Raw genomic sequence first — 13,847 nt, forward strand, 5'->3', positions numbered from 1 at the left:
ATTTAAACGTTGTTACTAACAATGCATTAGGCCTACAGCAGTTTCGGAGTCTAAGTTGAAAAGTTTATTTATGAACTTAGGTCTACAAATGCATGAAAGTAAATATTACTGTTACGTGGATTTAACTTCGCAATATTTTCACAAAAAAAATTTAAAAGAACCAGCCCAACAATAGAATACCTTAAAACAATATGAAAAATGTTTAATCTTAAGCCAACATTTGTAAATTAATAAATCAAATGGTAATAAAAAGCCTTTCATATGTCATCAGCATTCTACATTTTTAGTAATACTAGTATTGTATGCTTAAGTACAAGAACTGAAGGGGTAATATATTTTCCAAACTCTACCTTGTACTTGTAATTATTTGCGCTAACCCATAGAGATAAAAATCTATATGCACTAATCCATATTCGATTTTCTTATGTATATTTCCCAATAGCATTGTGGCAATTACCACAATCGTTCCTTACTCCCTTTTGGCCAAAGTAGAAAAAGCGTTTCTTTTAATTTTCTAAAAAATATTTCACGAGGGGGCATGTTTTAGAAAATAAAAATATGAAAATGATTCTTTCAATGTAGCAAAGTTAACAAGAAAAAAGAAAAGAATAACTGTCGTACTCAATTTTTGAAGGAAAAGCATAGCGCTCTTATCTGGTGTCGAGACTAACAATAGATTTTGGACGCTTTAGAAGATTTCTTGTGAACAAATCTGTGGACCCCGTAGTTTGGTTATTAGAGAAAGAAAAAACGGTTGAGAAGTTGCGGTACTAACATTATAGTTAATCGATTGTTTAATCGGCTTTTTCAGGTAATATATTTTGTAAATTACTTTCTTTGAATATGTTGATATATAAGTATACTTGTATTTGACTGTTTTACTGTTTGTTTCTTTTTTAATTGTATCTTTAATGTTATGTTTAATTTTAGGCCTAATTTTAGAAATGGTGGTAAACCTGTTAGCCTAAGTTAAAATTAGGCCTAACTTTACTATTGAGAATTCGTTATCGTACTGGATCTAGTAATTGTAGTTAACTAATTAAGTAATAAATGACGTAGAGAAGAAGTGGGAATGACGCAAATTAGAATATTATAATTCTGTAAATTGTAATTGTGAAGAAAAGTATTGGAGCCAGAGTAGGGATATGGGTACAAAGAATATCTGGTGGCCATGTCTTTCTTCAACGAATTCAAATACTTTATACAGGGGGTTTCAGTGATTTTTAAATAATGAAAATAACAAAAAAATCACACACCATTGGATTCCAATCACAAATTAGTATATTATATAGTTCATTATTAGTGAAAAACAATTAAAAGTTGTACCTGTAACTTGATCCTTTGCTGAAGTCAGAGCTACTTTCCCATTGGAATAATGTTAGCAAAATGTTTGATTTATCTCTTTACCTGGTAACGTGATATTGTGTAATGACTGTGTCAAGGCAAGACAAAATGTAGTCCCATTAACATCCAACTATTTCAAATTCATACAAGTGTATTTATATTATATGGATAAATGAAATTAAAATTGTCAATAACCAAACATTAATGAAGTATGAGCTTACCTATGATAGAATAGGTGAGATTTTGTAATCACATGGGTTGTAAAGTTGAAATACTGTGATTGACAGGTGTGTATCAGTAGTAACCTCTACCAGTTCTACATCATGTTATGATGTAAGTGACACATCGTTTGTAGCCAGACCCAATGATATGATGTATAGGAAACTTATCAGGACAACTTAGTCTATTTATGCCAGATAATATGACGTAAAGCAACTTGTTGCCGAACCAATGCATAGGCTGTTTACAATCCACATTAATAATTTTTTTTGACATGCTGTCAGATTGAATTGGGCAGACATTCTATGTATCAGTTTATGTTTTATGTAGTCCACAACATCATATTTTATCTTGTTTCTATAAACTCAATGGCAAAAAATAATTTTAAGTGGTTTCAAGTTTTATTTGTGTTTTCAAATAGTAAATGCTTCTGTATCCAATGAAACAGGTCAGATAGAGCAAGAAAAGAGCTATCGTTTGATGTACCACTGATCCTTACTGGTCCAGCCAATTTGAATCAACCTGCTGGTTTCAGTTTTAACACTTGCTCAATGACTGCTGACAAATTTTTGTATTTGGAAACTGCAGGACTGTAGTGCTATAAACTGCTATATCCCATATTGTATTCTCGGAGCAAGAGGATTGTCACCTCACTGAATACACGTGCATTTTTGCACTCGAGAGTTTTTTATTACAGTTGTACGTAAACAGTCTTATAACATGGGCGGTGAATAATTGCTTTTTGTCAGTGGATTTGTAATTTGATGGTGACAGTAAAATAAACACAGAAAATATATGGGATATGTTTAGCAGTTGAAACTGTCAGGGGAAGAACTTTGAAACTTCATGGTCAATAATAAAGAAAACAGCTGCTCATTATATTGCCAATTTTACAATTTTTATTTTCATTCTACTTCAGTCAGTTGTCTACAGGCTGAAGAATCAAATAATACATGTAATAACAGGTAAAATATAACATTTTATTGAAAAAAAAGGTATGTGTATTTAGGAGGTTGTGAAAATAAAATTCAAGATTTTTGAAACAAAGAAAAGTATTTTAAATCTTAAAATGAAAATCACTATGCACTCAGACTAGTTAACAAAAAAGAATCAATATTTTCATGGACAAATATAAGTAAAAATACTTCATTAAAAAATCTGATTTTTTGTGTGCAAAAGGCTTCTAATGTTTACAATAAGTCTACAAAATTTTGTAAAGATACTCTTTAAAATATTAAAAGTTATAGCATTAAAACTATAACAAGCACAAAATGGTTACGAGGTCGGTTCCAGGTACCGAGCCCGTGTCAAAATAGTTAATGGACAGGTAAAAATGTATGTTTTTCTAAATTGTTAGTATGGAACTGCTTTAGATAAAATATTCAGTTTTTGTTGTTGTTGTGAAGGTGCAGTGATGAATCTATCTTTCGGGTCTGATTTCCACTTGAGGATAACTATCCCATTTTTTTCTGAGCACCATATAAAAATATTCTTATGGAATTTGAGATAGGATAAGGTAGTTTTGTAGTAAAATTTGTAGAAACTAGAGCTGTGCAATTAGTAAAATTTGCTAATCAATTATTTCACTGTCTTCTCTTTCGCAATGGGTGGGTCTATCTACGTCTATCTAAATTCCAACTGAATAGGGTTTTATTTATAGCGAGAACACTTAGAAAATTCTGATGCATGAAATTAAAATTTTCTGCATAAAATATGCAAATATGTGCCCTGGGCAGAACACTGAGTACTAGAAATTATTGTTTTTCTATGTAAATTTCACTTATTGTTCTGTTTTAAGAAAAATAACTAAAATTTAAGCATTTATGAGTAAATATATGTAATGTATGGTAGCCAAGATATCAGTTAGGTTTGTAGGTAAGAGTCCGTAACAACTCAAGGTATTTCACAACTCTAATGGAACTTCTGATGGCCAGGTGGTTAGGGCACTTGACTCGTAATCTGAGGGGTGCAGGTTTGAATCCCTGTCACACCAAACCTCCACCTTTGCCTGGTCCTAAATCCAGGAGGAGGGTTGGGCCCGGGGCTAGTAATTCCGCCCCGTAAAAACCAACCTGCTACAAGTAACTGCAACAACAACTTCTGTTGGGGGGGTGTTGTTGCGGCCCTATGCTCCACTGGGAGTTTACAGGAATAAAAAAAAATGGAATTTCTGAACTATGCTAGCTGCAAAAGTAAGAATGTTTAAAAAAAGAAGATTAGACTTTTAAGGCTTACGAAACAAAACGAGTGTAATAAGTAGTACATAAACCTGAGTTTTTGATTGGTTGATGCATAAATGCTGAAAAGGGAAATAGAATTTTATAAGCATCTGTTCAAATAACATCTTTGTACACTTAGGCTGCTAAATTCCAAACACCATGAAAGGATTACCAATATTCAAAGAATTGCAATGTTTATTGTATTGGCACCGAACCACATAAATGTTTTTACAGGTTCAAAGTGCAGTGTTGTCACTCTCAAAGTCTTGTGAACACTGTAGATACATACATAAGCTGATAAATTACACATCCTGTTGTCAGGATAAATGTTTTCACTGGTTCTAAGTGCGGTGTGATTTCTCTGAATTTTCCAAGAAAACATTTTAGGATATATAATTTGATGCATTAGACATCCTGTTTTTGGAGCAGGGGTCAAGTTGGCTATCTTTTTGCTTGTCTTGTTGCTTTCAATGGTATCATATTACAATAGTGTCACGTAAACTATCTACTAACACAAGTCGCGATTTATTTCTTTATTTTTAGTGGAGTTTTACTTTAGTCATTGAATAAACACAAAATAAATATGAAATGTTTAGTAATACAAAATCTTAAGAGAAGTACTTTGAAACTTTGTGACCAATAATAACAAAAAAAGGGCACACCTGCTCACTTTATTTCTAATTTTACTAGTCTTTTCATTATACTTTGAGAATTTGTCTACAGGCTGAAGAATCAAGTATATCACTAAATAACTGATAACAAAGTTTTACTAAAAACAAATATTTGAAATGTATTTAGGAGGTTCTGGGGATTACACAAATGAAATGTGATATTTTTGGGATGAAGAATAGTACTTTTAATCATAACATGAAAATCACTTCGCACTCTGACTTGAAATAAAACACTCATTATATTTACAAACAAATCTTTAGTAAAAATGCTTCATTAAAAATTCTGATTTTTTTGTGTACAAAAAACTTGGTGTTTACTAAAAGTACCAGATTTTGTGAAGATACACTTGGTTTATTAAATGTTATAGTATAAATACTTAACATATGCCAATGTGTATACGAACTCGTGTATTTTATACCGAGCCCATTGTGATAAGTTAATCAATGAATCTTATAATTAAAGAAATGATAAAATTGAATATTCTCACATGATTTACCTAAAAAAGTTGCTATAATAGGACATGGTGACCAAAACACAGATAGCCCATTGTACCATTTCACTTTGGATAATGTTTTTTTTAGCAAAATTTGAACAAAATTGTTTAATATGCCCTTTGGAAGTGGAAATGCTTCCATAGTATTGTGGCACTTGGAATGTTTAATTCAGGAGTGCGGTAGTATTCTGTTGATGGTTTGGGGGGTGTAGTTAATCGTAGATGTGATGTTCTTGCTTTAAACTGTCCTCAGTTATATGGAGATAAGGCTTGAAAACATTGAACATGTAGTAAGAAGGAAAACCATTTGGTATAACTTTGGTTTATAATTGAATTTTTTTAATTAATTTTTTTCCAGTGATGGTCATTAATCATATGCTTTAATATTTCAGGTTGGCAATGGGGACAAGAGTATATATTGGTCGCTTAAGCCATGACTGCCGAGAAAGAGATATTGAAAAATTTTTTAAAGGTTATGGAAGGATACGTGAGATTCTGATTAAAAATGGCTTTGGTTTTGTGGTAAGCAAAGATAAAATTTTAGTTATTTGTTCTTATTTTTATTCTTTTTTTGATGTTAATTCCTAATCCAGGTATCCAGCATTTGTAGTCTTTAATGATTGAACTCTTTTACTTGGCTAGATATAATAAGTTACATATTGAACATTTTGCAATGTTGTCAGCCAGTTGTTAGCTTATTAGCTTCAATTTTTTAACATGGTTACATTAAGTATTTATGCTGTTGTGAAGATGAAGATTTAAAGTCCTTTGAGGGTCAGTGGCTGTATTTTTTTTTGTATTTGAAAATTCAGAATCACCATTAGCAAAGTAGTGTAGCTAATGTTGCATGTTATCTATGTAAATCTTTCTGCAGACCATATTTAAATATTTTATTTTGTTTTCATAAATATCCATGTTGATCTTGCATAAACAATGAATGATGCTAGCAAAGCTAAATCTCCTTGCAGCCTTGCAAACAAGCTTAATATTGTGACATTCAGTCATTTGTGGAGTACATTTATTCAAAAAGAATAACCTAATGCAAGTCAGATGAATTTATCAATTTCATTTAGTGAGTTTCTTTTTTTCAGAAGCATGTGTTCTTTAAATCAGGTTATCTAAGCTTGGTTTCAAAAGATGTACCAAGACTGAGCATGATACCCATTTCTGTATTTGCATTCATAAAACTTGTGAATAATACAAATATTGTGATGTTTCTCATTTATTAAATCTACCTCTGTACCACTTAAATTCTGTAAGCTCGTGTGGGATGTCCGTAGAGCCCATAGGTTTAAATTACTGATAGTTTTTAAAAGGCAAAAGCACATTCTAAAGCAATTACTGAACAAAATAAGCATGGAAACTTGTAAAATTAATTTATTACTTTTACACACCAAACAAAAATTACAAAGCCATGATATAGCTAGATTATTAACTCTCTCAATACATTTCAATGTTTGTTCTCAGTAAAAACTTCATATTTTTTCTGCTATTTTCTCTACCCTAACTCTTTACGAGGTTGATCAGTTTGACTGGCCTAATAACCACCACAAAAAACAAATTGAAATAAATCTAAATTGCCCTTTTTTTCTTTCTAGAATTTGCTTGCTAAATTTTGTGAAGGTATTTTTTTGGTGGTTACAAAGTCAGTCAAATTTACCAACCTTGTATGGAGTTAAGGTAGAGAAAATAACAGATAAAATATAGCTTCATTAACAAAAAACATTTGAAATGTACTTCGGAGGTTTTAGAAGTTATGCAAATTGAATTTGAGATCTTTAAGACGAAGAAAAGTATTTTTAATTTTAACATGAAATCAATTTGCACTTCGACTAATAAAAAAAAAGATTTGATATATTCATGGGCAAAAAATCTGATTTTTTGTACGTAAAAGACGTAATTTTACTGAAAGTCTGCCAAATTTGTGAAGATACACATACTATATTAAAAGTTAGTAGTATTGAAACTATAACAAGTAAAAGGTGGTCACATAGTCCATCAATCTGGCAGAGTACGTGTTGAGAGAGTTTACTCTTTCCATACTGGGCGGGTCAATGTAATCAACCTAGTAACCACAAAGCAAACAACAGTTTCCATACTATAACTTTTAAAATGATTTGCTAAATATAAATTACCCTTTTTTTTTTTTATAGAATGACTTGAAATTGTAACCTGAAACTACATTTGTTTATCCCATGTAGCTTTAAACTCATAACAGTATACATCTGTTTATACTTAAATTGTATTGTTTTATTGCCCTTTGAACTGTGTCTAACTACTTGCACCATTATAAATTGTAAACCACTTGGGGAACATGCAACTCATGTTGTGCTATCGAATTACGTTAACCATGAGCTACTCCGAGCTGCTTGCATGCCAATGCAATGCGTACCTTGTAAAATATTTTTATTATATTATTATTTATTTATTTTGCTTAATCTAACCTTAACTAACCTAAAGAGTTTGTTTATATTTACATTTTAGTTACTTTTATAATAATAATAAATAAAGAATAAGCATGAAATACATGAAATAAAGTACCTGAGCTTGTTGACTGTCAATGACACTTAAACCTACTTTTTTTTATACAAATGGTAGTTGTGCACTAAGTAATTTTTATCAAATTAAATAATGCACTAAAGTACATTGAATAATAACATGCAAAAAACAGACAATGTCCCTTAACTATCAACATTTTTCTGGCTTTCTAACTATGTGATAAGAGCCATTACAAATTCATACAAGCTAGTCGGTGTTCCCGTGTAAATGAAGCTTGTGCTGAAAGGGAAATTGACAATTTTCTGATCAGAAAACAATGTAATATAATACATCAATTGATAAATGAAAACATTGGCTTTCTATTGATTATAAATAATACAGTATTAAATGTAAGAGAGAACTATTGAGAAATTGTGAGAGAGAGGATGTGACAGGTGGGTGTGGCAAGAAAGCGTCTGATTTTCTATTTGATAGCTCTGTAACCAAACAAGATTGAAGGATATAAAAATTGCATTTTGCCTGAGCAATGAAAATATTATAATGAATAACTTATGTTAAATTCCCTACTTATTGTAAGGGTGGTGGAGATGATGTGTGGAGGAAAAATGTCACATTTCTCACACTAGAGGAAATTCAGGATCTTTTTTAATATTGCCTGATGAAATTAAGAACTTATAACTTGTATACTATTAAAATATGGATTATTTATTAGCTAGGATTTTATGTTGTACTGATTGGTATAACATGAACAAAAAAGTAGCTTAAGTTTTGTACATAACTCATTAAAAACCTTGTGACATGTGCAGTAAAGGAGACCTGTGTAGAGATGGTTACGGTAAGTTAACAGTGTGCCCACAGTTGCCATTGGTGGTTATGTAATGACATCTGCAGTTTTTAATGTTATGTCTATTTTTGTATGCTAAATTCCAGTTGTCTGTTTTGTTTGTGTTAAAGAACAGTTATATTTGCTTTTTTTTAATGTCACTTTTGTTTTGTATAATATTTGTGATTGAACTTATGTTTCTGTGTTCCAGTCATTAGACAAGAGTTCAACAGAAGATAGATCAAACCCTTTCAAGAAACAACTGAACCAAACTTCTTATGGGAACACCATCCTATTGCTTCCTGAGCTTAGCATATGTTTTTAATAACTAATAAAACATGTCTGTTGTAAAGATTAGGAACTGCCCTGTTGTAGTATGGTCCGGTGTGCAGTAGAAAAAATGCAGTCATAAATAGGTTTTTTTTTGTTTTCATTTCAGTTCCTTTTTTTTTATTAAAGCATAGAAGTGCTTTCAAAGCATTTTGTTTGTATTTGTTTTATTATTATTTTTTTAATTTTTGAAAGTTTGTTAGAAAATTTAGATTATAATTTATTTACAATGAACAAATGATCTAATTAATCTTTAGATAATGTTGAAAATTTTGTTTTACCTGGTCTAAGATAAGACTAAACGTGATAAGCACTTTATGCTGATCTTAAGTGTTACACTGCTGCATATTTTACCCACATCTCACATTAACTGTGTTACTACTTTGCTCAACCACTGCTGTTCATCTCTTTGAATTACCTAGTATTCACATTTGTTCTTTATAAAAAATTTCTTAGTTCTTTGTACATTATCTATTTCTGTTTAATACTCAGTATTTCAAAAATAGGGTTTATGTCAAATTGTTTTTTTTTCTATGGAGTTAGGATATTTGTACAACAATGAGTCTGTGATCTTGTTTTTAAAAAACTTGTTAAAAAGAAACCTCGATTCACATGAAAGTACCTATCGAATAACGTGAGGAAGATACTATGATTCATGTGATGAAGCCACTCTTTGATTCATGTAAGAAATTACACTTTAATTCACAAGAGGAATTTACATTAAATGAATAAAATGTAGTCTGGTTAACAGTTTATCAAGCAGGCTTCCATTTGAAGGGCAACTTTGAACAATTTTTCATGACCTGTTCTATAGAACAGATGATTTGCTTTAAAATCAAGCAACACAATATATATGTGTGTGTGTTTGTGTAAAAATGTTATTACAGTTATTTTGAAATTGAAGAATACTCAATTAAGATGTTTTTTTCTGTTATTATTGATGAAACTGCTGTTCAGTCTTGTTTGTTTTGTTGGCGTTAATTAGCCTGATGATGAACTGTGGATTAGTCTCAACCAACACGCTTTTTCTGTTGGTCTTGATGAGTCATTTGTTTATAATTTGGTTGTTCATTAAGCCTGATGATGAACTGTGGGTTAATCTCAACTAACATGCTTTTTCTGTTGTTCTTGATGAGCCATCTCTTCATAGTGTGAGTTGTTTATTTAGCCTGATGAACTCTGAATTGAAAACTAGGTCTGGTTTCTAAATATCCCCTTTTCCCTTTAAATATATCAAACAAGTTTTTTTTTTTTCCTTTTCATTAAGAACAATAAGACCAATGTAAGGTGCCAGAAAACTTGCTTCTGATTTTAATTTTCACCTTGTATGGCATGAGGTGACAATACACCAGATTAATTTTAAGGTTATGTATTCTCAAAGCTAAATTTCATTATTTGTAGAGTTCAATTTGGCAAACTTTTTAAAATGGAATTGTGGAGAAAATTGTGAAGTAAAAAGGGAAACACTAGTGTTATTGGTGAATGTGCTGAAGACATTTTTGTGTCTTTGTTATATCTGCATAATTTAAGTACTTCTCTTTATTCAAGAATTAAAGCATTGAAAATAATATTCACCGAGTAAGATAGCAGGGATGTCATGACAGCAGTCCAAAAACAACAGAAACTCCTTGAGCCCAGACTTTGGTTCTTGCCAAAGAAGGGAAAAATAATGGTATTTTAATTCAGCTTTTGTTGGAAGAGTGCTAAAGTTAAGAATATTTTCAAAATGATTCTCAGTAAATACTTTGGTAAAAGTTAAGTGCATTGTTTATCTTATAAAGTTTGTTAACAATGGCAATTTTCTTTTTCTAAACTTCATTAATTTTTAATGAAATATGCCATGCAGTAGAAATTAATAAGTGTGTTATTTACTTTAAAAAATGTTGTCACGATTTAGTTTATTTCCACGCAGCGTGAATTATGATTAAAATTTTAAAACCCTCTTGGTGGGTCATTAAAAAAACGTCTGGGATAAAGTATTAAATAAATATTTTATGTAACTAAAACTTATGATTATGGTTTGAAGCTGTGAAAAAGTTTGTTTTTAATTGTGTTATTTAATGCATTGAATAGAAGATTATAGCCATGTCATATTATTATATTCATTGAATATTACAAAACTCAAACAAGTATATAAAACATTGATTCTCACTAGATTGTTTTGCATGTCAGGAGATCTGAACATAATTTGTAGAACACTGATGCTCACTAGACTGTTTTGTATGTAGGGAGATCTGAACATAATTTGTAGAACATTTTTCTCACTATATTGTTTTGTATGTTAGGAGATCTGAACATAATTTGTAGAACATTTTTCTCACTATATTGTTTTGTATGTTAGGAGATCTGAACTTATTTAATTTGTAAAAGAAATAATTTGACTAGATCTCTCTATGTTGAGAGATTGACTTGAAGTTTTCAATACAGCATTGTCTGTGAAAGGAAAGGGAATTTTTATATGAATTTAGAAATTTTGTTTTTGTGTCCGTACATCTGGCTTTCTTTTAGGTGAAAGGGATGTAAACAGTTGTTTGTGGTTTGTGCATGTTTGTCCAGTGAAATTCAACTAGTATCTATATTTTATGTATACATTTAGAATTTTGCATATAATGTAGTAACATCTTACCAAATTTTTGTTTCCTTTCACAGTGTAAGTTGTGTTGTCTGATTCTGTTGAAGTAAGGACATTGATGAGATATAACTTTAGCCAATCATTCCATGGCAGAAAAAGTTGTCGCTTGATTTAATATTTTCATAATAGATGTGAGATACAGTCGGTGTAAGTTTTATAGAAAGAAGTTTAAAGATGTGTAACAAAATTATTTCTCCATTTGTTTAGAGTTTAAATCAAGCTTACACCTCCTGTGCAAAAAAAATAAACAAAAATCATTTTGTCAACTGTCACTGTAAAAAAATAATTCGGGAGCCATCCAGGAAAGTAGTGTGTGTTTTCAGGGTGACATTATGGAACTAGTCTGGGTGGTAGGTTCAGCATATTCTGTTGCTGTTTTAAAGGGAAACCATTTTTTAGTGTTGTTGTCTCACGTAAGGTTTTCTTGATTTTTTGCCCAACGGCTCAGGCGGTATACTTCAGTTGCGAATCTAGGATTTTACCATGACTTGTGTTACTTGTTTCTTTATATTCTTTAACTTTTGTAAATATTAAGGGTAACTACAAGGGTGATAATAATTGTCAATTCAAATTTTGGTCATGGTGAAAATCTGATAGCATGTGACACCAGATTGGATGTTACGTGTACTGTCGTCTTATTTGCCTCTTTTTATCGCCATGAATATCAGATGATGCCTCTCTTGTTACTATAATGTGATGATTCTTAATTTTCTACTGTATATTTGAAAGTGTTGTCTCAACATCATCTGCTCAATGTGTTCTTGCATTTCAGTATTCAAAGTAGTTGCAAGCTTAGGTGTGGGACCAGTAGAGAAGTAATAACCAAACTGGTTGTAATGAATGCCTTTGTCTTATATGTTCCTTAGAGATCATTATTTTGATGTAGTCTATACAGTAACTTAATATTGTAATGCATAGATAGTGACATATAGTCTAGTAATGACATCATATTACTGAGCAAATTTTGTGCAGTATTTGTATTTTAAAGTGTGCATTAACTACTTATTTTCAACCAGAACTTTTATTTACGTCATCATTTAACTATCCAAGTGTTTGCTGTAATACAACAATCAGTATTTTGTCAACTTAATGGTGTATGTATATACCAAAAGTACATAAGATGTTCTGAACTGTGAATGTAAAAATAGCTAATACTTTCAGTTTTGTTTTGATGACAGACAATAAATTACTTTTTTTTAAATCTCAGGATGCTTCTTGTCAGTGTCTGATTCTTAAAATGTTTTGGAATTCTTTTTACAGCCACATTAAACCATTTAATCCAGCTTCCTTGATATTTTAGAAATTTTGCATGGATACTCATGTTAATTTCAGTACATAAAGATACAAATTTCTGGTGGAAAGCATCACTTAAAACTGGATCTTTTAGTTTTAATGTTAATTGATAAAAGATAAACATATTTTATGATTTGATTTGTAATATGGAAACACAAGTTAGGTTATAAAAACTCACACCAAGATTAGCAGTTTTTAAGCAGAGTCAGCTATTATCATCACAGCCTGTGATATCAATATTAAGAGATTGCCCCGTGGAGATGCAGTTACTAGCCAAGTAGATATTCTCCCCCCAAAAGATAGTATTGTTGCATCAGCGAGGTCACGTGACTAGTATCACGCCACTTCTCTCGAACCTTCATGAATTATTGGGAGACTACTAGATATGTGTTAGTCTTGTACATACAAGACGTTGACAACTTGACGGAACAACAGTGTAATGAGTAATTGAATGTATGTGAACAAAATATTGTTGGCCACGTGAGATATAACGTTTGTTATAGCGCGACTGTTGAAATTAAGTGTATCGTAAAGTTGTATTCGGAAAGAATAAACCAGTTTTATTAAGTAAGGACTTGTCTTGCTAAAGTTTCGTCAGAACGAAGTTCCGGAAAATCAACTAACGAACGGAGATGTAACAAATTCGTATCAGAAGTGGGATAGAAAATAAAAAAAAAGAAGAAGATGGAAATGAGAGGCGGAAAATCAAACTACAGCTTAGCAGATTTGATGGCAGCAATACAAGAACAGCAAAAGAAACAAGAAGAACGAGAAGAGAAATTACAACAGTTGTTAGAGGAAAAAGAAAAGAAACAAGAAGAACGAGAAGAAAAATTACAACAGTTGTTAAAGGAAAAAGAAAATAAACAAGAAGAGAGACAACAGCAGTTGCAAGAAAACCTGCAACAGTGGCAGCTCGAACAGCAAAATAAACAAGAGAGATTACAGCAGTTGTTGGAGGAAAAAGAAAAGAAACAAGAAGAAAAATTACAGCAGTGGCAACTGGAACAAGAAAAGAAACAGGAAGAAAGTCAGCAGCAACTACAGGAAAGTCAACAACAGTGGCAAGAAGTACAAAACGGAAAACATTAGTAAATTTAAAAGCGAATTAGATACGTTAAAGGATGATTTATTGTCTTTTACACAAGGAGGATACATTAACCATCGACTTAACCAGCCCCAGATAATGACAAGCCCCTTCCAGACTTTGCAGCTAAACCCTAATGCAGACATCTTCAGCCCAGATATGAATGTTAGTAATAGGAGTGATCCAGTGCGAAGGAAGCCACAGGAATATGATGGGAAAGCACCGTGGGAAGCATA

At 31.4% G+C, this 13,847-nt stretch overlaps 1 protein-coding gene across 2 annotated transcripts in view; it reads left to right on the forward strand.

The window, feature by feature from the left end:
• Positions 1 to 687: 687 nt before the first annotated feature.
• The window catches only part of LOC106469208 (serine/arginine-rich splicing factor 4-like), a 27,528-nt gene continuing 14,368 nt past the window's right edge, over positions 688 to 13,847 (forward strand). For both annotated transcript variants that reach the window (XM_013929676.2, XM_013929675.2), the window contains exons 1-2: positions 688 to 811; positions 5,340 to 5,469. In XM_013929676.2, the coding sequence (XP_013785130.1) occupies positions 5,347 to 5,469 (123 nt within the window). In that variant the 5' untranslated portion in view covers positions 688 to 811; positions 5,340 to 5,346. The remainder of the gene's footprint in view (positions 812 to 5,339; positions 5,470 to 13,847) is intronic.

This window comes from Limulus polyphemus, unplaced genomic scaffold (genome assembly GCF_000517525.1).
Source record: "Limulus polyphemus unplaced genomic scaffold, Limulus_polyphemus-2.1.2 Scaffold3356, whole genome shotgun sequence".
Taxonomy (NCBI): Eukaryota; Metazoa; Arthropoda; class Merostomata; order Xiphosura; family Limulidae; genus Limulus; species Limulus polyphemus.